The sequence below is a fragment of the Ahaetulla prasina genome, chromosome 2 (assembly GCF_028640845.1).
Source record: "Ahaetulla prasina isolate Xishuangbanna chromosome 2, ASM2864084v1, whole genome shotgun sequence".
Lineage (NCBI taxonomy): Eukaryota > Metazoa > Chordata > Lepidosauria > Squamata > Colubridae > Ahaetulla > Ahaetulla prasina.
Genome location: NC_080540.1, coordinates 189,396,836 through 189,422,494, shown reverse-complemented (window position 1 = coordinate 189,422,494; position 25,659 = coordinate 189,396,836). Strand labels below are relative to the sequence as shown.

General features: G+C 37.7%; 2 protein-coding genes across 11 annotated transcripts in view; one reads left to right on the top strand and one right to left on the bottom strand.

Moving 5' to 3' along the window:
* Nucleotides 1–7,808, top strand: part of POPDC2 (popeye domain containing 2) — a 45,887-nt gene extending 38,079 nt beyond the window's left edge. The window contains exons 3-4 of one of the 2 annotated variants that reach the window (XM_058174233.1): nt 5,605–5,977; nt 7,669–7,808. In XM_058174233.1, the coding sequence (XP_058030216.1) occupies nt 5,605–5,977; nt 7,669–7,754 (459 nt within the window). In that variant the 3' untranslated portion in view covers nt 7,755–7,808. Of the gene's footprint in view, nt 1–5,604; nt 6,100–7,668 lie in introns of both variants that reach the window. The other variant, XM_058174232.1, reaches the window with a different exon arrangement.
* Nucleotides 1–25,659, bottom strand: part of PLA1A (phospholipase A1 member A) — a 56,304-nt gene that overhangs the window by 8,038 nt on the left and 22,607 nt on the right. For 3 of the 9 annotated variants that reach the window (XM_058174228.1, XM_058174229.1, XM_058174224.1), the window contains 8 exons: nt 22,569–22,677; nt 21,588–21,689; nt 20,104–20,193; nt 16,854–17,021; nt 13,790–13,879; nt 12,823–12,931; nt 11,298–11,462; nt 7,583–9,928 (listed from right to left, as the gene is read on the bottom strand). In XM_058174228.1, coding sequence (XP_058030211.1) covers nt 9,844–9,928; nt 11,298–11,462; nt 12,823–12,931; nt 13,790–13,879; nt 16,854–17,021; nt 20,104–20,193; nt 21,588–21,689; nt 22,569–22,677 — 918 coding nt within the window. In that variant the 3' untranslated portion in view covers nt 7,583–9,843. Of the gene's footprint in view, nt 1–3,595; nt 4,581–6,114; nt 7,559–7,582; nt 9,929–11,297; nt 11,463–12,822; nt 12,932–13,789; nt 13,880–16,853; nt 17,022–20,103; nt 20,194–21,587; nt 21,690–22,568; nt 22,678–25,659 lie in introns of those variants that run through there. The other 6 variants (XR_009153990.1, XR_009153991.1, XR_009153992.1 and 3 more) reach the window with 5 other exon arrangements.

Sequence of the window (25,659 nt, the reverse complement as noted above, 5' to 3'; positions counted from 1 at the left end):
CAGGAGACCCTGTACCATTTTAAATGAATGGCTGTCCAGTTTCTTCTTAAAAGCCTCCAGTGATGGAGCACCCACAACTTCTAGCCATTCCACTGGTTCATTTTTCTCACAGTCAGGAAATTTCATCTTAGTTCTAGACTGCTTCTCTCTTTAATTAGTTTCCATCCATTGTTTCTTGTCTTGCCTTCTGGTGCTTTGGAAATTAGTTTGACACCCGCATCTGTGTGGCAGCATCCCAATATTGGAACATTGCTTTCATGTCTCCCCTAGTCCTTTTCATTAGACTCACTAGACATACCCAATTTCCGTAACCATTCTTCATGTTATAGCCTCCAGCCCCTTAATCATTCTTGTTGCTCTTCTATGCACTCTTTCCAGAGTCTCAACGTCTTTTTTATATTGTGGTGACCAGAACTGGATACAGTATTTCAAGTGTGGTCTTATAAGGATTTGTAATGCGGTTCTAGAAGTTCCTGTGATCTTGATTCTATCCCTCTATTAATGTAACACAGGATTGCATTGGCTTTTTGGTTTGCCGCCACACACTGTTGGCTCATATTTAATTGATTGTCCATTAGGACTCCAAGATCCGTCTCACAGTTACTGGCATTAAGCCAAGTTTTCACCTAGCCTGTACCTATACAGTTGGCTTTTCTTGTCTAAGCGTAAAATCTTTCTTTTATCTACATTGAATTTCATTTTGTTAGGTAGGGCCCAGTGTTCATGTCAGTCAAAATCCTTTTGGATCTTGAGCTTGTATTCTGGGGTGTTGGCTATTTGTGCCACTTACAGTATTATCATCTCCAAATTTGAGACTTCCCCTTCTATTCCCTCTTCTAGATTGTTCATAAAGATACTGGGCCCAAGATGGAACAGTGGGGTTCCCCACCACTTACTCCCCTCCATGTAAATGTAGTTCCATTGTGGACTACATGTTGAATATGATTTGTTAGTCAGTTACAAACACTTCTGGTGGTGGTACTGTCTATCTCACATTTTCCTAGCTTGCCAAGAAGTAGGTTGTGGTCTACTTTATTAAATGTTTTATTAAAATCTAAATATACTATGTGTTATGGTTCCAGGTAATGGCCCCAATCAGTTGAGGACACTGAGGCTGTGGCTTCTCTCAAAGATCATTTTACTGGGTACATCATATCGGCACATTCAAATGTGAAACCAACTCTAAATATTTCCTGTGTTTTCAGTATAATAAGAGAAATAGATATCACCCACCCCCCTAGTGTCATTGGTCACATTAACCAGCCAGGTAGATGGTAGGCTACTCAGCTACTCCCTCCGTCCATTACAAACTCTTGTTGAGACAACCTTGATTCCCATGGGCCTTATTGCTGTTATGTTTGGCACCTGGAAGGAAATTATCCCACACCCCATAGCTCCCCCTGACCCCATATGTATGGAACTAAGAAACGAAGTAAAAAGGATATGGCTTCAGCTAAAGTTGTTTTGAGAGTTGACACTAAGTTAACAGCATTTCACTGATCCACTAATTTAGTCACTTTGTCAAAGAATGAAATAAGATTTGTTTGTTGATCTGTTTTTGACAAACCCATATTAGCTTCTGGTTTTAATTTTGTTTCTAGGTGTTTGCAGATTTGTTGCTTGATTATCTTTTCCAAGATCTTCTCTGGCATTGATGTCAGGCTGATTGGTCTGTAATTTCCTAGATCTTTTCCCCCTCCCCACTTTTTTTGAAGATGGGAACCACATCAGCTCTTTTCCAGTCCTCAGATAGTTCCCCATTGCTCCAAGAACTTTGAAAGTTCAATGGTTCTAAGAACCCGCCTGTCAGTTTCCTCAGAACGGTGGGATGTAATCTGTCAGGAACAGTGATTAGAATCTGTCTAGCATTGACAGGTGTCATTTTAATTTGCATTCCTAATCTGTCTTTTATGGTTCTGTTTTTGGTAAGTTGGCTTGTACAGATGCAAAAAGTGAATTAAGCCATTCTGCTTTCTTTCTACACCAAGTTACTTCCTTACCATCTTCTCCTATTAGTGGACCTATAGTTTCTTTGACTTTTTTCTTCTTTTTTATGTGTTGAAAGAAACTTTTATTATTATTATTATTGACATTTGTTGCAAGTATTACTTCATCTTTGCAGGTTTGGCCTATTAGTTGGTATTTGGCCTTAGTTATGTGTCCCTCTTTCCATTTTTTTGTACTTATCCTTTTTTTCTTCCAGTTTATCAGAGCGTTCTTTGTGCAACCATGCTGGTTTTTCTTGGTTGTTTTCTTTTTCTTTTTCAGTGGGATTGAGTTGGACTGGGTTTTTATAATCATATTTTTCAGAGTTTCTCAGGCTTCTTGAGTTGATCTCCCCTTTAAGAATTTCATCCACGGGAAAGAGGAGGATTAAAAATGCCTAATTTAAAACTGTATTATGAAGCAGTTGTTCTTTCGGTAATAAGTGATTGGTTTAATTTGACGGAGGAAAGGATTTTGAATATAGAAGGTTATGATTTATTATATGGTTGGCATGCATATTTATTGTATGATAAGAAAGTAGATAAAGCTTTTAAGAATCATGTGTTGAGAATTTCTCTTCTGCGTGTCTGGAAAAAATATTATTATAAGTTAAATTATAAAATTTCTATATGGGCAAGTCCTCGGCACGCAGTAGAGAATATAAATATAGAACAGGAACAAGAAATGATTACTTATAAAGATCTTTTATACAATGAGAGGGGAAATTTACAACTAAAATCTTTGGATACATTAAAAGAAGAGGAGGAATTATACTTGGTTTCAATATGGACAGTTAAAGGCTAGATGGAAAGAAGATCAGAAAATTGGTATTATTCAAAATGAAGAAAATTTGGTTAAACAAATTAGAAACCAAACCCAGGGGCATATAAAGAGATTGTATACTGTGTTGATAGAAATAGATTCTGAAAGGATTGTATGATAAAATGGGCACAGAATATTCAAGAACCAATAATGTTGGAAACATGGGAAAAAATTTGGGTTAGAAATGTTAAATTTACGCAAGCGCAGAATTTAAGGGAAAATTTTTATAAGATGTTTTATAGATGGCATTTAGATCCTAAGAAATTATCATGTATGTATCCAGATATGCAAGCGAAATGTTGGAGATGTAATTGTGATGATGCTACATATTTTCATGTATGGTGGACTTGTAAGAAAATTAAGTCTTTCTGGATAAGAATCTGGTGGATTATGCAGAATGTTCTGAAGAAGAAGATAAAGTTCCTACCGCAATTTTTTCTTTTGGGAATAACAACAGACTGTACAGTGATTGAGACTAAGTTGATTTTGAACTTAATAACAGCAGCAAGACTGTTGATTGGACAATATTGGAAGAAAAAAGAATTACCCACAATAGAAGAATGGATATTGAAAGTTTCCAATTTGGCTGAGATGGCTAAAATCTCAGCCTTCTTGAAAGACAGTACTCAAGAAAAATATTTAAATGAATGGAAGAACTGGATCGACTATATTCAAAATAGATATCAGATTAAGAAATTTTGGATTGCCTTTGAATGAAGGATGTTGTTTTTGATTTTAATGGAAGAAGTCAGGTTATGTGAGAGAGAAGGATTATAATTGTGTTAGATTTAAAAAATTTAATGTATGACTGTTTGTTTAATGAACTATACCTTGTGTTTGCTCCGGGAAGTCCGGGGGGTTGGGAGGAGGGTTTTGGAGGGAGGGGGGAAGGGGGGGAGGGAGAAAAATTTAATTGTTGTAAAACTTTTTCAATTAAAAAAAAAAAAGAATTTCATCCATGGGATTCTTTCCCAACTCTCTCTAAGTTTGTTAAAATCAGTTCTTTTAAAGTCTAGGATATTGGTTTGATTATGTTCTGTTACTTGTGTTTGCATTATATTGAATTCTAATATGACACGGTCATTATCTCCCAAAGTTCCTGTAACTTAAATCTTCTATCACTTCTTCTCTGTTAGTAAGAATAAGGTCCAGTGTAGTTATCCCTCTAGTTCCCTCCTCTTCCTTTTGGGTGAAAAAGTTATCAGCTAGGTTGGTCAGGAACCTATTTGATCTCCCATTTGTTGCAGTTTGTCTCCCTGTTGATGTTAGGGTAGTTAAAATCTCTCATTACTACTATAGTATGTTTCCTACATACATTTATTAACTGATTAGCAAAAAGTTCATCTATTTGTTCTCCTTGGTTGAGTGGCCTGTAGTATATGAAATTATGTGATTAATAATCACATAATCTGATGTGAAATTGGTAGCTCTATGCCTCTTTGGTGGGAAGGTAACAGCGTTCCGTGTGCCTTTGGCGTTGAGTCATGCCGACCACATGACCATGGAGACATCTTCGGACAGCGCTGGCTCTTCGGCTTTGAAACGGAGATGAGCACCGCCCCCTAGAGTCGGCAATGACTAGCATGTATGTGCGAGGAGAACCTTTACCTTTTTATGCCTCTTTGGATCTATTTCTTCTCCTTTTTAAAGATGCAAATAATAGTTTGTTCAGTCATTTAGTACTTCAAGAATTCTTTCACATCTCTCACAGAAAACTTCAACCAGACCATGAGAGTGTTTCTTCAGTATCTTTGTGTGTCGTTTATATGTCCCTGGGGATTTTAAACAATACACAATTCAACTGTGGAATTCATTACCATCAGATCGGGTTCTGGCTACAAATAAGGTGGCTTCAAAAAACGGTTGGAACAATACATGGAAGTCAAAGCTACTAGCCTTATTGATGGTGTGACTACCTCTAAAGACCATCTGCTGTGAGACTGGTGGGCTTCTTCCTGCACTTGGTATGGCACTGTGAGAACAGACTAGATGGACCAAGGAAAACTGCCCCAGATAGGCACGGCTTGGGTTCTTATTTATTCTCATTCAAAATAAACAGATGCCCTCTATACTTCCCTTGCTTTTGTCACTCTCAAAGATCGATCCACTTTCCCAATGTAATTGAGCTTTTTAAAAATACATTTGCAACAAATCTTATACATTGTGTTCCAAGCTTTTCAAGAAATACTTGAGAAATGTATTGTAAAAACTTATTTTCAAAAATGATAATGCATGGGGTGGGCTGCTGCGGGTTCACAGGTGTTTGAGAGAATCTAGCTAAGATTCTGTGCAGTTCAGAGAACCCCCAAATCCCACTCCTGGTTGGCCCTGCCCACCTTGCCCTGCCCCTCCCAGGAATCCCCACACAGCCTGTTTTGGATGCAGGTAAGTGCAGGGCTTGTGGAGGCTCGGGAAGGGCGAAAAATGGGCCTACTGGAAGTTCAGGAAGGCTGGAAATGGGCCAGAGGGCCTCTGGAGCCTGGGGATGCTGTTTTCGCCCTCCTGGAGCCCAGGGAGCCCAGGGAGCCCAGGGAGGGCAAAAATGCCCCCTCTGCCATGGTGCAGGAGGCCAACTAGGCCACACCCAACATGGCCATTCCCACCCAGCAGCTGGGCAGAGAACCCCTTGCTAAAATTTTTGAAGCCCACTCCTGATAATGCATACAAATATATAGTATATTAAATATGAATTTATTTCAAAATGTGCATTTCTTGTATATTTGTATAATAAATCTAACAAAATGTATTATCCTTAAAAACAAACATATGAACTTTTTTCTCTTCTTTCTTTGGCAGGTAACTTTGACAGCAGAGATTGACTCCTCTTTTATCACTTGGCAAAGGAAAAAGCTCTATTTGCTTCTGGCTAAGGAGCGCTATATTGCCCGCCTCTTCTCTGTCCTCCTTGGCTATGACATCTCAGAAAAGCTCTATGCCTTGAATGAAAAGCTTTTTGCTAAGTTTGGCCTTCAGTTTGACATCCGCTTACCCAGCCTCTATCATGTCTTAGGACCTGCTTCAGACACAGAGGTGGAAAAGGCAGAGTATGAAGAGCCAGTAATGCCTGTAGGTGGTTCACCTGCAGTTGGCCAAACAGCTACTGAGGTTCCTTGCACTGTGTCTCATTCTACTCATCCTAGGAAATCTCGGCCTGACAGTGACCTGTCTGGTGAGGACTCTACCAGTCTTGTATTGGAAGATTTTGCTGAGTTGACAGGGTCTTTTATGGACTATATGAGTGAAGGGGAGTATTTGAAGTGAGTAAACATGGGCACACATCACCCTGGATAAGTAAGTATTCTTTGTGCCTTTAGAAAGAAACATATCTAGATATGCAAGGAGAGGGTAACTGATGTATCCAGCATACTGATTGCTCCTTAGAACCTGTGGTATATCAATTCTTAGTTCATTTGCTGCAGAAAAGTGCTTTGGGTCATGGCTTTGTCAAACTTCATCTAATTTTTTTTGAGGAAGAACTACTAGCTTCCTTATAAGGGATGCAGTGGCTCAGTGGCTAAGACGCTGAGCTTGTCGATTGAAAGGTTGCCAGTTCAGTGGTTCGAATCCCTAGTGCCCTGTAATGGGGTGAGCTCCCGTTACTTGTCACAGCTTCTGCCAACCTAGCAATTTGAAAGCACATAAAAAATGCAAGTAAAAAAATAGGGATCACCTTTGGTGGGAAGGGAGCAGCGTTCCATGTGCCTTTGGTGTTGAGTCATACCGGCCACATGACCACGGAGACATCTTCGGATAGCACTGGCTCTTCGCCTTTGAAACGGAGATGAGAACCACCCCCTAGAGTTAGGAATGACTAGCACATATGTGTGAGGGGAATCTTTACCTTTACTACCTTCCTTAATGATTGTAAGAATCCCGTTGACATAATATATCTTGATTTCAGTAATGTATTTAACAACATACCCATGGCATTCTGCTTAGCTAATTAACTAAATGCAGGCTAAATAGTTTGAAAATTAGTTCAATACATTGCTAGCTCAAAAACTGAACTCAGATAATGCTCATTAATGATTCTTCATTGAATTAGAGAGAAGATACCATGTTTCCCTGAAAATAAGACATGTCCGGATAATAAGCCCAATCAGGCTTTTCAGCGCATGCGATAAGGCACCCCTGCAAAATACCCCCCCAACTACTTACACGTATGTGCAGCTGGCCCCGCCATTTCCTCTGGTTGTTTGCTGCACAACCAAAACGAATTGAGGAGGCAAGGCCCGGGGGATGGGGGAAGGCAGGGACATACCCTTCCCTCCCTGATCTTTGCACCGGCTGAGCAGCCCAACACGTCCCACCCCAGCCCAATGGCAACAGCAGCCTGGCTGCTTCCCTTCCTCACCGTCTCTTTATCGAGAGGGGTGGTGGGGCAGGGGAGAAGCAAGACGCATGGAGCAAGATGTGGGTCCCCTTGCTGTCCCTTCTCCCCCCCTTGCCAGGCATGACAGGGCTCCTGCCCCTCGCTTAGCCACCTGCCCCTTTAGGGATGCAATTTGGGGGTGGCAGGTAGGGTGGGTGAGAAGCAGGACACACGTCTTACCTTTCAAGCTCCATCGCTTTCCTCACGTTGTATCCAGGGAAACACATTGCAAAAGAAGACCTTCTCGTGAGTTCAATCAAACTCAATCAAACTTCTCAAACTCGTGAGAAGGTCTTCTCCTATGAAGGGATCCAAGGCTGATAATGTGCTTGTTCCCTCCCTCAGGCTCAGCCTGGTCATCACCTACATTGATAAAGACTTTGTGAAACATTAGGATATTAGCTTGGGCAATGGAGTTGTTTCCTTTAAAACTGGACATATAGGTATAAGCTACTTCTTATAATAATGATGGATTTTCTTTCACACAGCTTTGGGAAACCACCTGAGGACTAATCATCCTGCCCTTGCAAAAGGACGAGCCCCTCTGGCTCCAACTCAGACCCCAGAACTCTAGAGAACAGCTATTGGGAATCCAAGACCTGCATGAAGCAATAAGATCACTGATCACCAATCAGGATAGACTTCACTATTTGTGTGTCAAAACATATATAAAATTTCTGTCCATATGATGCACCATGAAAGATATGCATAGAACAGAGAGGCAGTGATGGGATGTTTTCCAGAGTTTATTAATCTGCTCTGGCACCTGGATGTTCTTGAACACTTGATATATGTTAAATATATTACATGTCTTGGAATTGTGATGGTATAATTAATTGATGGAACATGATGGATGTTCTCTTCTTTCACAAATCAAAGAAGGAAGAAAACAATCTTTCATTTGTTCCTTACATTTTGGCTATCAGAATGCTTGCCAATATGAGGAGTCATTCTTCTCACTAAAGCTATATTCTTCACAAAGGCATCCCACAATAACACAGAACTTAAATATTTAACTTTCAACCCCCAGCTTGAGAGTAGCTACCTGGAAGATTCAGTTGATATAACATGCAACAAATAGGCTGCCATCTGTTGTATAATACTACTTACATATTATAACTGTAATGCAAGATCTGCACTTTCAGGGTAAAGTTTAAGGATTTGACTTTAAACTTTAAACAGTTCACAACTTAACTACCTAGGGACCACAGGATGAATCAACGGAGAAAGTAATGTCAACTGGAGAAATTCTCTTGAAGATGCACCTACTTTCCAAGCTCTATTTATTAGGCACATTTAAAGGCCTCTATTTTAAAGGCTTTCCTTTTGCTCCCAATTGGTCTTCAGAAAAGGTCAATACATCCATTTCCAATTTGGGCTAGTTTATAGTGATCTATATAGTGATTTATAATATTTTAAGTGTTGGCTTTTAATTGTTACTTTAGCTGCTTTGAATAACTTATGGAGAGAAAATCAGCATATAAATTAATATAGCAACACTGTCTTCCTTCTTCCTGCGTAGGATAATATATCAACTGTAGGGATGCAATGAATTGAGAGGATGAAGCATAAAGTATACACCACTATTAGTTTCAATAATTCACCCAACTTGCATGACAGAAATGGTTGCTTTTCAATAGCATTGTCCCCAGTGACATTAAGTTCTCTTCGGAAAGACCTGGTGTGATGAAAAGACTTACAAAGTGACTTTAGGAAGCCCAAGTGAATGGAAAGTTAAATCAAAACTTTATTTTATACATTATTAATGAGAGGCAAAGGTTCTACTGTTAACAGTTCGGAGGTGTTGCTTTTAAAACCCACAAAAACATATTTAAAAATAAAATTAAAATAGTGATGCCAAATTTGGTAATCAGTTACTGTTACTGTCTTTGTTTTAACACTGGACAATTTTGCTGAGACAGAAGGAAGATGTTATGGATACTTTCCCACAGAAGTGAAGATCAGATAAAACATGTAGATGTCCATCTTCTATGTTTTTCCTGTTTTGAATTAGGTAATATGACCCAGAAATTTTTATATTTTTAACATGCCAGTTGTCTTGAGCAAAGATTTCATACTAAGTGGTAGAATTTTGCTTACATTTACTGCAAAATACTGCTTGGGATACAAATGAAAAATGTTTCTCTTGTATTGTGTAAAGTCTTTATCTAGTGGGTGAGAAAATTGAGTTGAATATGCTAATGGTGATAAGCAGTAGAAGAGAAATTCATGAAATGCTCCCTTCCTTGATAATGGTCTTCCACTCCTGAAAGTACATCAAGCAAACATGCCATATGTTTCCTTCTAATTGGAGAACTGCATTTACAATGGACAGTAATATATACTGTCAAATAATTAGCACCATGTATAGTGAGTTTCTGGCAGAATCTACTTATTTTCACTCCAGATTTATTAGTAATAGGTCCTGTTCAATTAGGTGCTGTTCGTTTTATGTACATTGTAATTATTTTCATCATGGTTATAAAGCTATTTAATTTTTGCTAAAAACAGGCTTAAATTATTAGCAGTTGAAGTGAAGCAAGTATTCTGTGACAGAAAACACATTTAAAAAATTCAGTGCCACGCATTTGATTTTAAAATTAAAATCTACCTTCAAAGTTACAACCCTGTTATAATATCTGTGTCCAGAAGAGAAAACTGTGCTAATCACACTGAATGCTGAGATTCTGAAGAAGAGGGTTATTGCTTGTAATAGTCAGTGCTTGGGGCAAGCACATCATCTTCTCACTGAAGAAAGAACAGAATAAAGGTAAAGGATACGACTAAGCTTTTAATGCATTTTTGGTAAATTTACAATAAGAACTGTAATTCCAGTTCTTCAGCCTGCCTTTCTGAATTAATAGCAGAAAATTTTCTGCCCTATGACATTATTTTTAATAATTTCTTTTGTCAGAACACATTTTTTTGTGCTGGTGATAGAGGTAGCATTTCAATCCTAGGCTATCTTTGCTAAGATGTGTTATCTTCTGTAACAGCGGTTATCAACCGTCTCTTTGCAAACAACAGCCCTTGCTCACTAAAGTGCCTCAGGAGCATGTGATTAGGATAAATCTGGAGTTTTTCGCTATATGCAAAATAGATGCATTAAGCACCTGGGCTTAGTTCTTATGTACTTAGTTCTTCCATTCTATTTCTCTCCCAAATGCCACTCTTTATGTTTCTTGTGTAAAGGACATGTTGATCTAATATGACATTAGGCTATATTGCCTTTAAACAGCAGCTTCTCAAAACTTAAATTATTTCAACTGGCATGGGAAAAGGCACATCAAGAAAAGTAAAAGGTAAGAAGATAAGGATACACTGGGGAAAAAAACTACAACCAATGGCTCCTGGAATATCTTGCTTTTTAATGGCTTTATCAATTTTCATTTTCTAAATTGCCTTTGCAATTTTTCAAAGAAAGGATGACTGTTTCAACCAACTTTACCAGTGGTAACATGAAGAAATGAAGATGGATCAATTTAATTTTACGTTTGGTTCCTCTTCTATTGAAACTGATTTCATCTGATTCACTATTCGTACTTGAAGAACCTTAACGGTCCTTATTGGGCCTTAATTTAGGCAAGGAACAAATTATGGCAGTTTTGCTTGTTCTTGCCTTTCCCTCCAGCCCCACCACCAACTCATATTAAGTAGAGCAAGTGGTGGATATTTTAATCTTGGCTGGTGACATTTCATGGGTGGAAAGGAAAACAAGGAAATCCCTAAACCCCTTTCTTAACTTCTGCATGCAACAAATACAAAGACTACCGCTTGGCAATAGTTACGGTGATGAGAAGCATTGAGGTCATGCCAAGCAAATATTATGCCAGTTTACATTTGGCATGAGCAAAAATGATTTTACCACTGCTTTCAAAAAAAGATGAATTAAGGGATGGAAATAGTGCTGCTTGGAGCTACCCAGCGCCTCTGAGACTGTTTAAGCTAAATGCAGAGTTCCAATCTCATATATTTTAAAATAAATATACCATATAGACTAGTGAAAAAGGAAAATGCTTCAAATGCATCTTAATTAACTTATCCACAAATAAATTAAAATTCAAACAAAGAATCTTTCAATACTTTTTTTGGTAGAAAAAACATATTCCTTGCTTACTTTTTATCCACAGGCAGAGGGGCAGTGCAAAAGTGCCCAACAATAGGTGGCTCATCTTTGTTCCTCTTCCAAAACTTGTGACGCTGCTGCAACATCACACTTTCTATCTGGCATAGTGGAGCGGAGTGAATCAGCAAGCCTTTGCCCAGCATTTGTTGCTTGGGTCTGCAAAGCCCAATAGGATATAAAGTGTGAGAAGAGGAACCAAAGTTTTATTGGCTTTTTTGGAGAAATATAAATACATTGTAGGGAAGAACTATAGTCAAGCTGCAGAGTGAGTTCTGAATCACTCTTAATGAGAGCCAGGCCATTTTCCATGAGGATCCAAAGGAAATTCTATACTATCTGCAACACCTTTATTATATATATATATATATATATATATATATATATATATATATATATATATATATATATATATATATATATATATATATATATATATGTATCATTTATACCCCGCCCTTCTCCGAAGACTCAGGGCGGCTTACAGTGTATAAGGCAATAGTCTCATTCTATTTGTATATTTTTACAAAGTCAACTTATTGCCCCCCCAACAATCTGGGTCCTTATTTTACCTACCTTATAAAGGATGGAAGGCTGAGTCAACCTTGGGCCGGGCTCGAACCTGCAGTAATTGCAGGCTACTGTGTCCTTAATAACAGGCTTTACCAGCGTGAGCTAAACCGGCCCATATTTGCTTCAACATCTGGCAGCATATGGCCAACTCTCTCTGCACTGTAAATTCAACATTGTCTATGTGCACATAATGTATATTTAAGTTTGCATTTAGCATTTTTATTGGTTATTCATTTAGCTGCACAATTAAGAAGCTGATAATAAGAAAGTTGATGTGACTCCATTACTTATACAAGCAATCAAAGTAATAATTTTCTGAGACTTCAGTAAACCCTGATTTTGAACATTTAGTTAAACACTACAGAAAATTCTTCAACTGTACAATTGCTCATATTTTCATAGACTAACACCACAAATCTACATGCTTCAAATACAAATGTATCTGGCTCTGTTTCTAATATTATATTATAATATTATGTGGAAACACCCATGGCACAATCCTAATTAAATAAGTGTTAGTGGGTTGTGTTTAGGGTATGTTCCAGAAATCATTTCTGCCAACTAAGATGATTTTTTTCTGAAAAAAAGATCTGTCAATATATGCTGTGAAAAATAAAATATGGGATGAGAGTGGGCTAGAAGAAGAAAAGCATTATACCACATCCAAATTTTAGTCAGTCTGGGCAGATATTTATAATGCTGGTGCAAAGTGAAGATAGGCTGGGTTGTTTTATATTATCCTGCAGCAGACTGAATCCAAGAGAAGCTTAAAACAAGCAAACATGCACCACACATTCAGAGTCAGGAGGGAGTTAGATATGACATAACAGTTTCAACAAGTCTGACAGCTCACAACCATTTTGGCTAGTTAAGATTAGGCTGCCTATTGGATGATTGTACAAACTGAAAGGAAAAGAGGACATTGGAACTGACCATTATTACTCACATGATGAAGCTGGTGCTAGCTGAGGAGTTGCTAGTAAGAAAGATTATCTCAATATTGGTATCTGAAGTTCTCCTCTGTTGCAAGTGGAACTCCACAAGTGTATGGTGTACTAAGCAACACAGAAAACACATTCTCGGCAGAAAGCATTAAATATGATTAGCCTTTATTATTAAAAAGAAAATTGTTGCTAGGTTCTTTGTAAACTCATACATGACTATCTCCCCACTCATCAATCAGATCCTTTAAAATAAATTAATAATTGGTCTATAGTACTTTTTATTATGGGAGAACATAGGCAATATTGTCTATGAGCTGAGTGAGACATCACAAATAGTTAATTAAAACATTATAAGCTTATTCTAGAATCTTCTCAGGTATCAATTCATCTAGATCATCTGGTTTTGTTTTGTTTTAAAGATAGGAATAAGATTGGATTCCTACTTTTCTCCTTATATCTCAAAGACAATGAATTCAGCCAGACCATTAACAATTTTTACCATCCTAAATGAAATGTTAATTTTCCCCCAGATCTAGTCTTGCCTCTGTTCCTCATTTGAACATATAGGTTAGTACTGTAGATACTATTTTTTTCAATAGAGACAACTGAATCTCAGTGAGGAGCTTTAAAGTAGAACTTTAACCACAAAATGAAGAAGAAGATTGTCTATACTGTGTATTCATTTTACATTTGAAAGTTATCAGTGTCATTGGATCTGAATTCTAAATTATTGTCCTCTGATATTAAGAAGAAAGTTTTCAATCAACTATTGACCTCACCCTGTTCCTAAGAGGTCTGTAAGGGGCGTGCATAAGAGCACCAGTGTGCCTACTGTTCCTGTCCTAATGTTCCCTTTGACTGTATCCAATTCGTATGGTTATTTCATGCTTGTACTTAAATATACTGTTGTGTGTGATAAATAAATAAATAAATAAATAAATAAATTTTTTAAAAAATTCAATTACTTACCACAGTATGGGGCTGATGCAGCTGTGGCCAAATAAACTTTAACTTCTCTAGGTAACGTTTTCATGTTGAGTCCTCCATTGTCCAAAAGTCCTAAATCAACATTATAATACAGAAGAAAATGGAATGCATAAGTAAAGAGTGAACAGGCAGTTAGTATTGGGTATCAAATTTGAGATTTTATAGGTCCCATTTTTTCATTTAAATAGCAAAATTAGGTATGAAGAGGAAAAATCCAGATATTTGTGAATCAGCTGAAATCACTCTTATCCATTAATTATGCCAGCTATAGCACTGCCTCTTAGAAGAATCCACACACAGGATATTTCTCTTCCATTAGGGCAAGCAATATCTTGGGCACTGTGAGTCAAAATGCAGGCTCCAGGCCTTTCATAGAGTTGCAGGAAGCTTTTTGAGGATGTGGTGAAATCACTAGAAAACAGCAGGGATCAAACTTGGGGTGACAGTTTCAGAAATGAGAGAATTATGACAATGGGAGCAGAGGCCTTTGGAAACCAGATCATTTCCTTTTCTACCTTTTAACTCACTCACTCCGCCAAATCTGAAAAAGGATGTTTTCAGGCCATTCTATAGATAGCGGGGAATGTTAAGGCTGAAAATAAGGAACAGTATGTTTTTATAAGCACACTCTTAATTTGAAAAAAAAAATGTTGGTATTACCACTGAAGAAGTTTTTGTTAAGTTATGCTTAAAGTTAGAATCTCAGTTAAGACCCAGCTTGTAAGATCTATTCTGATTTATACTAGAAACCTAAAGTCTGCTATCATAAAACAAGTGTCCCTTTCCTTGGTGCTGAGCTTAAGTGCTCTTCATTCATCCTTGACTGGGCAGATACTGGCATGAAATTTGCTGTTCTCAAATCAAATGTTGTCCTTATTGCTTATCTTTATTCTCCTTCTATTTCCTCTGTTTTCAGTCTCTGTCAGTTGCCTATCTTCCTTCCAAGATAATGAATGACAAAGTCTCAATATTTAGAAGCACCTTGAAACTATCAGATAGCAGGGGAACACTATTTTAACACAGGAATAGCACATGACAACTTAAACCAGTCTTTATTTGGACTATGAATGAGATAAAACAGGGATATCCACAGAGTATAATTTAAAAAGTCAAGGTAGTGGCCATGATTTTGTAATCATAGCTCCATCTGATTTTTAGGTGTATTGCACATTAAAATGGGTAGAGCTTCAATCACACCCTTGTGGCTGATCTCTTGAATTTTTGATCATGCCTATACAGTAAATACTCTGAGATGAAGACAATGTCATGGGAAGATAACAAAATAAATAAACAAATAAATGCTGATCTGGCATATTTGTACTGGAGTTCAGTGCAAGTAAGGAAAGGTCTTAGAAGATACACTCATTTTTTAAACACAATAGGCAGCCTGACTATATTTTACTTGCCATCTACATTATCCTCTTTCAATTCCAGACCATGTTTTCTGCAGGCTTAATGTGTAACTGTCATGCCATTAAACACAGGCAGGGGATAGGCAACAGAGTGAGAACAATTCATTGCTGTCTTAGCAGCTTTTCCTGTTGTCACAGCAAAAATTCAGATGACACAACAGCGGATCGGTCTCTTTCAAGACAATGATGAATCTGCATACAGATGGGAGGTTGAACAACTAGCCTCATGGTGCGACCGGAACAATCTGGAACTGAACACACTCAAAAATGTAGAAATGGTGGAGTATCAACAGTAGAGACCTTCAAATTTCTAGGTTCTATCATATTGCAAGATCTAAAATGGACAGCTAACATTAAAAAGGTCATCAAAAAAGCACAACAAAGGATGTTCTTTCTGCACCAACTCAGAAAGCTCAAACTGCCCAAGGAGCTGCTGATACAGTTTTACAGAGGAATTATTGAGTCTGTACCTCTATAATTGTCTGGTTTGGTTTTGAAACCCAACAAGACAGACACAGACTTCAGAGGATAATTAGAACTGCAGAAAAAACAATTGCTACCAACCTGCCATTGAAGACCTGTATACTGCACGAGTCAAAAAGACGGCTGTGAAAATATTTACAGACCCATCACATCCTGGACATAAACTCTTTCAACTCCTACCCTCAAAACGACGCTACAGAACACTGCACACCAGAACAGCTAGACACAAGAACAGTTTCTTCCTAAATGCCATCATTCTGCTAAACAAATAATGCCCTCAACACTGTCAAAATATTTACTAAATCTGCATTACTATTAATCTTCTCATAGTTCCCACCACCCATCTCCAAAGTTATACCCATGTAACTTTCTTGCTTGTATCCTTACGATTTATATTGGGATTGTTTCCTGATTGCTTATTTGTAACCTATGACTATCATTAAGTGTTGTACCTTAGAATTCTTGATGAATATATCTTTTCTTTTATGTATACTGAGAGCATATGCACCAAGACAAATTCCTTGTGTGTCCAATCACACTTGACGAAGAAAAAATTCTATTCTATTCTATTCTATTCTATTCTATTCTATTCTATTCTATTCTATTCTATTCTATTCTATTCTATTCTAGCAGCTTTTCCTGTTGTCACAGCAAAAATTCAGTTCCAAAATTTGCTACTGTAGAAAAACTCTAGGAATCTTGACTCAGGAGTGGACTGAGTTCTTCAATACAGCAACTGTTTCTACTCTTTCTCTCCCTCTTCCCAGTGTAAATATGGATATTTCATTCTTTATTTTTCTGTTCCTTTTTAAAAAATAAATTTGGGAATGGGAACAAAATTGCTTTATTATTTCTGCACTCTGATTTACTGTTACATACTTGGAAAATAAAGAGCAGAGTCTGACAGGGAATTGGAATCAAACATTTCAACAACTTACATTTTAGAATTGTTCAGATTTGGGGTATACAAGTTTTAACTTTGACAGAACTTTTAATAAAATATTATGCCCTCAACAGAGATCTTGATTTCATTTGTCATCTAATGGGAAGCACATATCTCACAGAAGATGGAAGACCTGCCATATCCTAACTCCACTCACATCCCAAATTCTCAAAGTTTAGATTCTGAGATCACTGCAGAAGTAACATACCAATTGTGGGACAGGAGAGCAAGAAAGGATTGAAGCAATCTAAACAGTGACCAGCTAAGAAATTCTTATAACTGGAACAAGGAAAAGCCATCACTAGGCAGGAATCTTTCAAGACACTGATGTAGAAATGCACAGCCCTTAGATGGTCACAGATCAGGTACTTGTAGCCTGGAAAGGGAAAGAGACAGAGTGTATGAAACTACAGATAAGTCATCATTTTGGTGTCTGATGTCATTTCTCATTATTTTTAATTTCTTTGTTAGCCATCAAAATATAAACCTGATTACAGTTTCACTATTTTTTAAAAAAAAGTTTTAATTGGCATAACAATTGAAAAGCAATAAAAAGGGAGAAATGGTCTGACAATAGGGAAGTGGGGATGTTGGTGATTTTGACTTGTCTTGATTGCTAGTGACTTCTTGGACTAATCCCTATAGTTTTCATGGCAAGGTTTTTCCAAGCAGGTTGCCTGCTTGTTAGGGCTGAGAAAGAATGAAGTCATCCATTGATTCTGAGCCTTATGTTCTCAGAGTTTCTGGCCTGATGCCTTAACTAGTACATCAAATGGTTCTCTGTGGAAATGTATAGCAATCTTTTCTTTAAAAATAGCAATAGCACTTAGACTTGTATACCACTTTACAGTGCTTTACAGCTTTCTCTAAGTGGTTTACAGAGTCAGCATATTGCCCCCAACAATTTGGGTCCTCATTTTACCAACCTCAGAAGGATGGAAGGCTGAGTCAACCTTGAGTCTGGTGAGATTTGAACTGCCAAATTGCAGGTAGCCGGCAGTCATCAGAAGTAGCCTGCAGTACTATATTCTACCCACTGCACCACCATGGCTCAAAATGGTCCAAATTGGATGACTGTCCCTTTCCTTTCCTTTAAAAAACAAAAACAAAAAACCCAAAGATTAATTTAATGATTTTCTAATCATTTTTTAAAAATCTAAATATTTTTGGTTAAAAAAAGTGAAATGAAAAGCCAAAATATAAACTTAAGAGAAAGAGATTTTTAATTCAGGAAGATGCCAAGCTTTTAAACCAGTCCTGAAGATTTCAATTAATGGGTTAATTTTAAGGGCTGGGAAGTGGCTCAACAGGCTAATGCAGTCTGTTATTAACACACAGCTGCCTGCAATTATAATTACTGCAGGTTCAAGTCCCACCAGGCCCAAGGTTGACTCAGCCTTCCATCCTTTATAAGGTAGGTAAAATGAGGACCCAGATTGTTGGGGGGGCAATACAAGTTGACTTTGTATATAATATACAAATGGATGAGACTATTGCCTTACACAATGTAAGCCGCCCTGAGTCTTCGGAGAAGGACGGGATATAAATTCAAATTAAAAAAAAATATTTGTTTTATTTGTCACAACAGTATATATAAGCATAAGCATGAAATAATTATATGATATATAAGCATATATATAAGCATAAGTATGTAATAACTATACGAAATTGAATACAATCAAAGGGAACATTAGGGCAGGCACGTTGGTGCTCTTATGCATGCCCCTTAAATATTATTAAATATAGCTTTAACTGATTTTATGCTTTAACTATAAATTTGCATTATATCTAACAGAATAGCAAATAAGTCAAAACATGTCATTTACAGCTTACGGTACATAAAATTCATTTTTATTTTTCAGTTTGCTGGGATTTTAAAGCACAAGCTCAAACTGCCTAAGGAGCTGCTAATACAGTTCTACAGAGGAATTATTGAGTCTGTCATCTGTACCTCTATAACTGTCTGGTTTGGTTCTGCAATCCAACAAGACAGATACAGACTTCAGGGGATAATTAAAACTGCAGAAAAAACAATTGCTACCAACCTGCCACTGAAGACCTGTATACTGCACGAGTCAAAGAGAGGGCTGTGAAAATATTTACAGACCCATCACATCCTGGACATAAACTCTTTCAACTCCTACCCTCAAAACGACGCTATAGAGCACTGCACACCAGAACAACTAGACACAAGAACAGTTTCTTCCAAAATGCCAACATTCTGCTAAACAAATAATGCCCTCAACAGTGTCAAACTATTTACTAAATCTGCACTATTAATCTTCTCATCATTCCCATCAACCATCTCCAAAGTTACACCTGTGTAACTTTGTTGCTTGTATCCTTACGATTTATATTGATATTGTTTCCTGATTGCTTATTTGTACCCTATGACTATCATTAAGTGTTGTACCTTAGAATTCTTGATGTACATATCTTTTCTTTTATGTACACTGAGAGTATATGCACCAAGACAAATTCCTTGTGTGCACACCTGGCCAATAAAAATTCTATTCTATCGTAAAGTAGAAATTGAAACTATCTTATCCTATTATCCTATGCACAAAATTTTCTTCGATAATTGTCAAACCACTTTGATTATTAAACTACTGTTTCCCAACCTCAGCAACTTAAAGATGTGTGGACTTCGATTCCCAATACGTTGGCTGAAGAATTCTGCCAGTTGAAGTCCATACGTATTACAATGCTGAAGGTGAGAAACACTGATTAGACTATTGAGTCCACCAGTCTACACAGAACAGGAATCTAAATTAATGTATACCAGAAAGATAGCTGCAAAGCCTCCATTTGAGCCTATGTCCAGCTCAAATATCCATGTCCAAATGCTCTTGCATTTGCATTTCTACAAATAACTCAGGAGGCTGGCCAGGCCATAAGCAGCTTTCCAAATGTAAGTACGAATTCTTAACTAAGGGCCTTTTCCCACTGCTGAATTGCTTACCACTTATCCTTGAGTCAACAGAATATTATAGCAGCTTGGCTTTTAATAACCCCAATGCTGATTGCTTCTACCATATTGCCTCTGCAGTTATTGCAGCCTTCTGTATTCATTCCTAAATAACAAGTGACAAAGTCTAGCAAATTGTATATACTTAGACTGTCCTTGAACACTATTAGAAGAAGGGAGAAAAAAACTGTTTTAACTATTGGAAACTACTTAATAGAATCTCATAGACATGGGAACTCCACAGAAAAAAGAGACTGTTGCCTGCTCAGTTTGTGTTGTGGTTTGCTAGAAAGTGAAAAAGATCCTCAAAGGGAAAAATTATCAGAGAATTTCCCTTAAATTCTCTTACTGAACCTTTTTGGGAACCTCCTGTAAATCCCCATTTATTGATACAGATATCCCTAATGAGATTATATTTACTATATCTAAACAAGGTACACTGCTTTGACAGAAAAGCAGTTTCAAATAATCACCCAAGAACCATTATTACCAGATAATATGAAACGGGGACATCCAGGCTGATCTTTCCCTCCATTAAGATAGTAATCAATGTGCCCCACGGGTATTTGGATACCAAAATCTAGGAAAAAAATCTATGTTAGAATTGTTTTTAAAATGATGATTTAAAATGATGCAGATATACACTGAGCGCATATGCACCAAGTCAAATTCCTTGTGTGTCCAATCACACTTGGCCAATAAAATTCTATTCTATTCTATTCTATTCTATTCTATTCTATTCTATTCTATTCTATTCTATTCTATATCTATAGCAAAGCTGTAACTGGAAGTACTGATCACACATATGTAAATACATATAGGCACGAAACAGATCTTTTCACAAGATAATTTTTTTCCAGAATATTTCATCTAATTCTGTTCCAATTATTGGCCACGCAAATAAAATAAAGCCAACTGTTGAAACACACAAAATATGCACACTACTGAACTGTGTGAAGTTTTATAGTTACTGATTAACTTTAATTGCACATTGTAAAATGCATTATGAAGAAGTTTAACTTTGAAAGACTGCAGTTTTTAAAAAAGGTAAAAAAATCCCAATAGCATCACAGTGATGTGGGGGGAACTGATAAACCCCAAACCATTTGTGTGCCAGGTCACTTCAACAATTGCAAAATTCCTTCCTTTTGGGATAAATAGAATAGCCAGGTCATAACTGTTCTCCTGAAACCCAAGAGACAAAGAATAGAGTGGATTTTTATAGGGAAAATGTTCTAAAGTTAGGGGCAGCAATTGAGAATGTTTGTTTCCAAGGTCCTATCAGATGGCATCCCTACACAGACAGGACTTGGAAGATGTTTGACACTCTTTGATTTGATTAGTTGAGCAGATGTATAGAAGAGAAGATCTGGATCCTTAATGGATCAGATGCTGATTGGCAACAAGTGCAGTCCAAAAACAGTGGAGTCACCCCTGGGCAACAAGATACTCTGTAACAGCCCAGACCATTGCATTCTATACCAGCTTTATATTTCAAATGCTTTTCAAGGCATCCCATTTGTACAGCATTGACAATAATCTAAGCTGGAGGTGACTAGGGCATGAGTGACTATGAGCAAGAATTCCCAAATCTGGAATTATCACAATTAACACCCAAAATGTAATTGCACAAAAAAGCCCTTTGGGCCACAAAACCAGCTGCTGCTTGAATAGGAACAGGAGGCTGCGCAGATTGCGTACTACTTCTGAGAGTTGAACCCTATTCAGAGCTCAAGGTAGTGTTGGTCCATAAACTCAATGTCACCCCATCAGAAAATGTAAGATGAGATAGTGTAGCTATGACAGACAAACAGCATCTAATATTTACAATTATTACCACAACTTAAAAAGTGGAAATTAATGATTTTCAAGGAGGATACAAAAACAATTTTAGAAATGAGTCCACCTGAAATTTTATTGTCTCTAAAAAGAAATAAAACTGAAATATGATTAGAAAGGAGGTCATTAACTTACTATCTGAATCTGTGTGAATGGCTTCTACAAAGAGAGCATCCCCAGGATCCAGACGCTCCTCAGGGCTGGCTCTTGTGTATTTTGGCCCCGCTGGATCCAGAGCTGAAACATGATGAACAATAAGTGGCAACCAGTTACACTTTTCATTGGGTGAATTTGGAGGATAGCAAGTGATTGTGTAGTACAAGGTCACCTGAAATGGACCATTGGTGATTCAGAAGGCAGGGCCTGGATTGTTGAAACAGAATTGAACTTGTGGCACTTTTCATAAGAAACAAAAACAAAACTAAATTCTTCAATCATCTTCATCATAATCCTTTCCATCTTGCTATTACTATTATTTTGTTTGAAACAAACTTTGAAAGATGGGATTAGGAATCAGCTCAAATCACAATGAAAACATTTATTTGAATAAAATGTTTTTTAAAAAGTCCCTTATTTATAGGAGCTTTATTCCATACTATTGCTAAACCTCTACATCTATAATTATTGGGAACTATTTAAATCTTTTGCAAAACCAACTAGTTGTTTTGTCAACATGATAGACTAACAGAAGGTTGATCAAAGCTATAGAGCAAGATTCATTGAAAAATCTAAAAGGAATAAAATCTATATGATATTAGTTATGTAATATATAAATATGCACAATCTTTTCATTTTGAAAAAAAAATTATTGCAGGACCTTAGTTCAGAACCAGCTTGGAGCGTAATGCAAGTTTTCTGTGGTATCTATTTATATACTTGCATTTGCATGCTTTTGAGCTGCTAGGTGGGGAGGAGTTGGGACAAGTAACAGGAGCTCACCCTGTCACATGGAGCTTGGGTATCAAACTGAGGCTATCAGCAACCTCATTGTCTTTAATCTCTGAACCATTGTGCCTCAAAATATAATTAGCTAAATTAAGCACTCTTCAAATATCAGTATATTAAGAAAAATGTCATTAACCATACTAAATATTTTCACCTTGCTGCTTTCCTTACCAGTAATTCTTCCAAGGTGGCCTTCATAGAATTGGCCCACCAGGCCCCCAACATGTGCTCCAAGGCTTACCCCAATAAGATGGATGGATGATTCTGGCACCCCCGTAGCCTGAATATTGGGAAGAATAATAATTAGGATTTTTTCTTCTAAATGCCCTCAAAACACAAAGCAGCAGGACAAAAACAGGTTTAAATCAGGAAGTAATGATGTCTGGGCGGTATGCGAAGCCTCAAGCTGCCACCACTACTGGTTCGCCGAACCATCCGCCTCCGCTGCTACCGGTTCACCTGAACCAGAGTGAACCGGTAGCATTTCACCCCTGAGCTTATTGCAATATGACTTTATGTTAGTCACAACAATACTTTTTAAATTTATTATGAACAGAGTACAGGCAAAATACAGAGGAAGTAAGGGTAGTTCATTTATGTTGTATGACAAAGGGAATCTGGACAGGGTTAATCTGCAAGGCAATAATCAGAAACGTGATTGCAGAAATATTATTTTTTAAATATGTATCATTTGAAGTTTTAAAAAATGTGATACTTGTCTGCATTTCTTTAAACAAAATGTGTCTTTTCACAATCATAATCACAAGGTAATGCAGGTGCTACCTTTGTGTACTTGTGTGCTCCAGAGGATATAGAATCATAGACTCATAAGGCTGGAAAGGACTTTGGAGATCTTCTAGTCCAACCCGCTCCCAAAGCAGGAGTCCTTGTTCCATCCTGGACAAATGGTTGTTCTTGAAAACTTCCAATGATGGAGCACCCACAATTCCCAGAAACAAGCTGTTCCATTGATTAATTGCTCTCACTGACAAGAAATTCCTCCTTAGCTCCAGTTGAATCTTTCTCTAATAAGTTTCTACCCATTGGATCTTATCCTACCTTCAAGTCCTTTAGAGAATAAATCAAACCCTTCATATCTGTGACTGCTTCTTAAGTATTGGAAGAATGCTATCATGTCTCCCTTCTAAGGTTCTCTTCATTAGGTTAAACATACCTAATTCCCTTACCTGTTGATCATATGACCCTTTATCATCTTTGTTGATCTTCTCTGCATTCTTTCCAGGGCAGGGGTGTCAAACTCAAGGCCTATACGTCAGATCCAGCCCACCGGGTGCTTAGATCTGGCCCTCAGGATTGCCCTGGAAACAGTGAAGGACTGGCCCACGGTGCCTCTGCAGAAAAATGGAGTTCGGGAGGACCGCGCACCACTGCGCGTGGCCCCTGAGCAGTTTTTGCTGGCAGAGGGCTGCAGGAGGCCATCACAGCCAAAAATAGAGCTTGTGGGGGCTGAGCACATCCCCCCTGAGCTCCATTTTCACTGGCAGAGCACTGGGCCCTGAGACATGTAATGTCCTGAGACATGTAATGTCAAGTTATCCACACACACCCTGGCCATGCCCACCCTGGTCCCCCTAAGTCAAACACCGCCCTCAATGAAAATGAGTTTGACACCCCTGTTCTAGGGCTTCAGCATCTTTTTTGTATCATGGTGTCCAGAACCGGATGCAGTATTCCAAGTATGCCTCACTAATGCAGTACAGAGTGATACTATAACTTTTTATGATCTTGATGCAATTCCTCTGTGATGCAGCCCAGGACTGGATTGGCTTTTCTGGCAACTGCAGCACATTGCTGCTCATTCTTAAGTGATAGTCCAGCAGGACGCATAGATCCCTTTCACAGGCATTGCTGTTGAGCCAGTATTGTCTATTTTATATCTATGCATATGATTTTTCCTGCCTAAGTACAGTACCATACTTTTCTCACAACTGCATCTTGCTGGATAGGGTCTTGAGTCTATCACGATCCTTCTGAAACTTGTCTTCCAAAATTTTAGCAATTTTAGCAATTCCCACCAGATTGGTATCTGCAAATTTGATGAGTGCTCCTTCAATCCTCTCATTTAGGTCATTTATGAAGATGTTGAAGAGCATTGGGCCCAAGAAAGAATCTTGAGGTACCCCACTGCATGCTTCCCTATATGGATGTAGTTCCACTGAAGACTACACTCTTCAGCCAACTGACAATCCACCTGGTGATGGTACCATACTATCTACTCCACAATGTTCTGTCTTACCAAAACATCGGCTGTGATCTTCTTTACTTCAACAAATGCCTTACTGAAGTCTAAGTATACTATATCCACATCATTTCCTTGATCCACTAATTTGGTTACTTTATCAAACAAGACAATAAGTTTGGCATGACCAAAACTGATTTGGCATGACCTATTTTTAACTATTCTATTCTTCTATTAATTATCTTGTTCATTTCTAGGTGCTCAGAAATCTGCTGCTTGCTTATCTTTCCTGAGGTTTTCCCAGGCATTGATGTCAATCCAATTGATCTGTAGATTCCTGGATCCCCGTTTTTCCCCTTTTTGAACATTGAAACCACATCAGCTCTTTTCCAATCTCCTGGCAGTTCGTCCATGCTCCATGAGCTCTGAAAGATTTCATTCAATAGTTCTAAGTCCATATCTGCCAGGTCCTTCAGTACTGTGGGATATAAAGCATCTAATCCCAGAGATTTGAATTCATCTAAAGTGGATAGATGTTCTCTTGCCAATATCTCGCCTATATTGATCTGCATTCAATAAAGTCTCCCATGGTGGTGCTTCTGAGAGGTCAGACAATTTTTTCATTTTCGTGAAGACAGTTGCAAAGAAGGAATTAACAATTCCACTTTATCCCTGCTATCCTTCACCTGCTTGACATCTTCTCCCATAAGTGGACTGATCATTTCTTTGGCTTTCTTCTTTTTTCTTATTATATACTGAAATAAACCTTTTTCAGTTATTTTTTTATATTTGTTGAAAGTTTGAGTTAAGGCTTCCTGAAGTTAAGGCTGTCCTTGAAGATTCAGGCTATTTGCTGATACTCTACTCTAGTTACATGACCCTCTTTTTATACTTTTCCTTTTTATCTCTTGGTTTGTCAGAGAACTTTTCATGCAATCATGCTGGTTTCATCTGGACACTCTTGTTTTTCATTCCCTGCAGTATTGCTTTTGTTTGAGCCTTTATTATCACATTTTTTATAGTTTCTCAAGCATCCTGAAGTGTTTTTTTCTTTAAAACAGG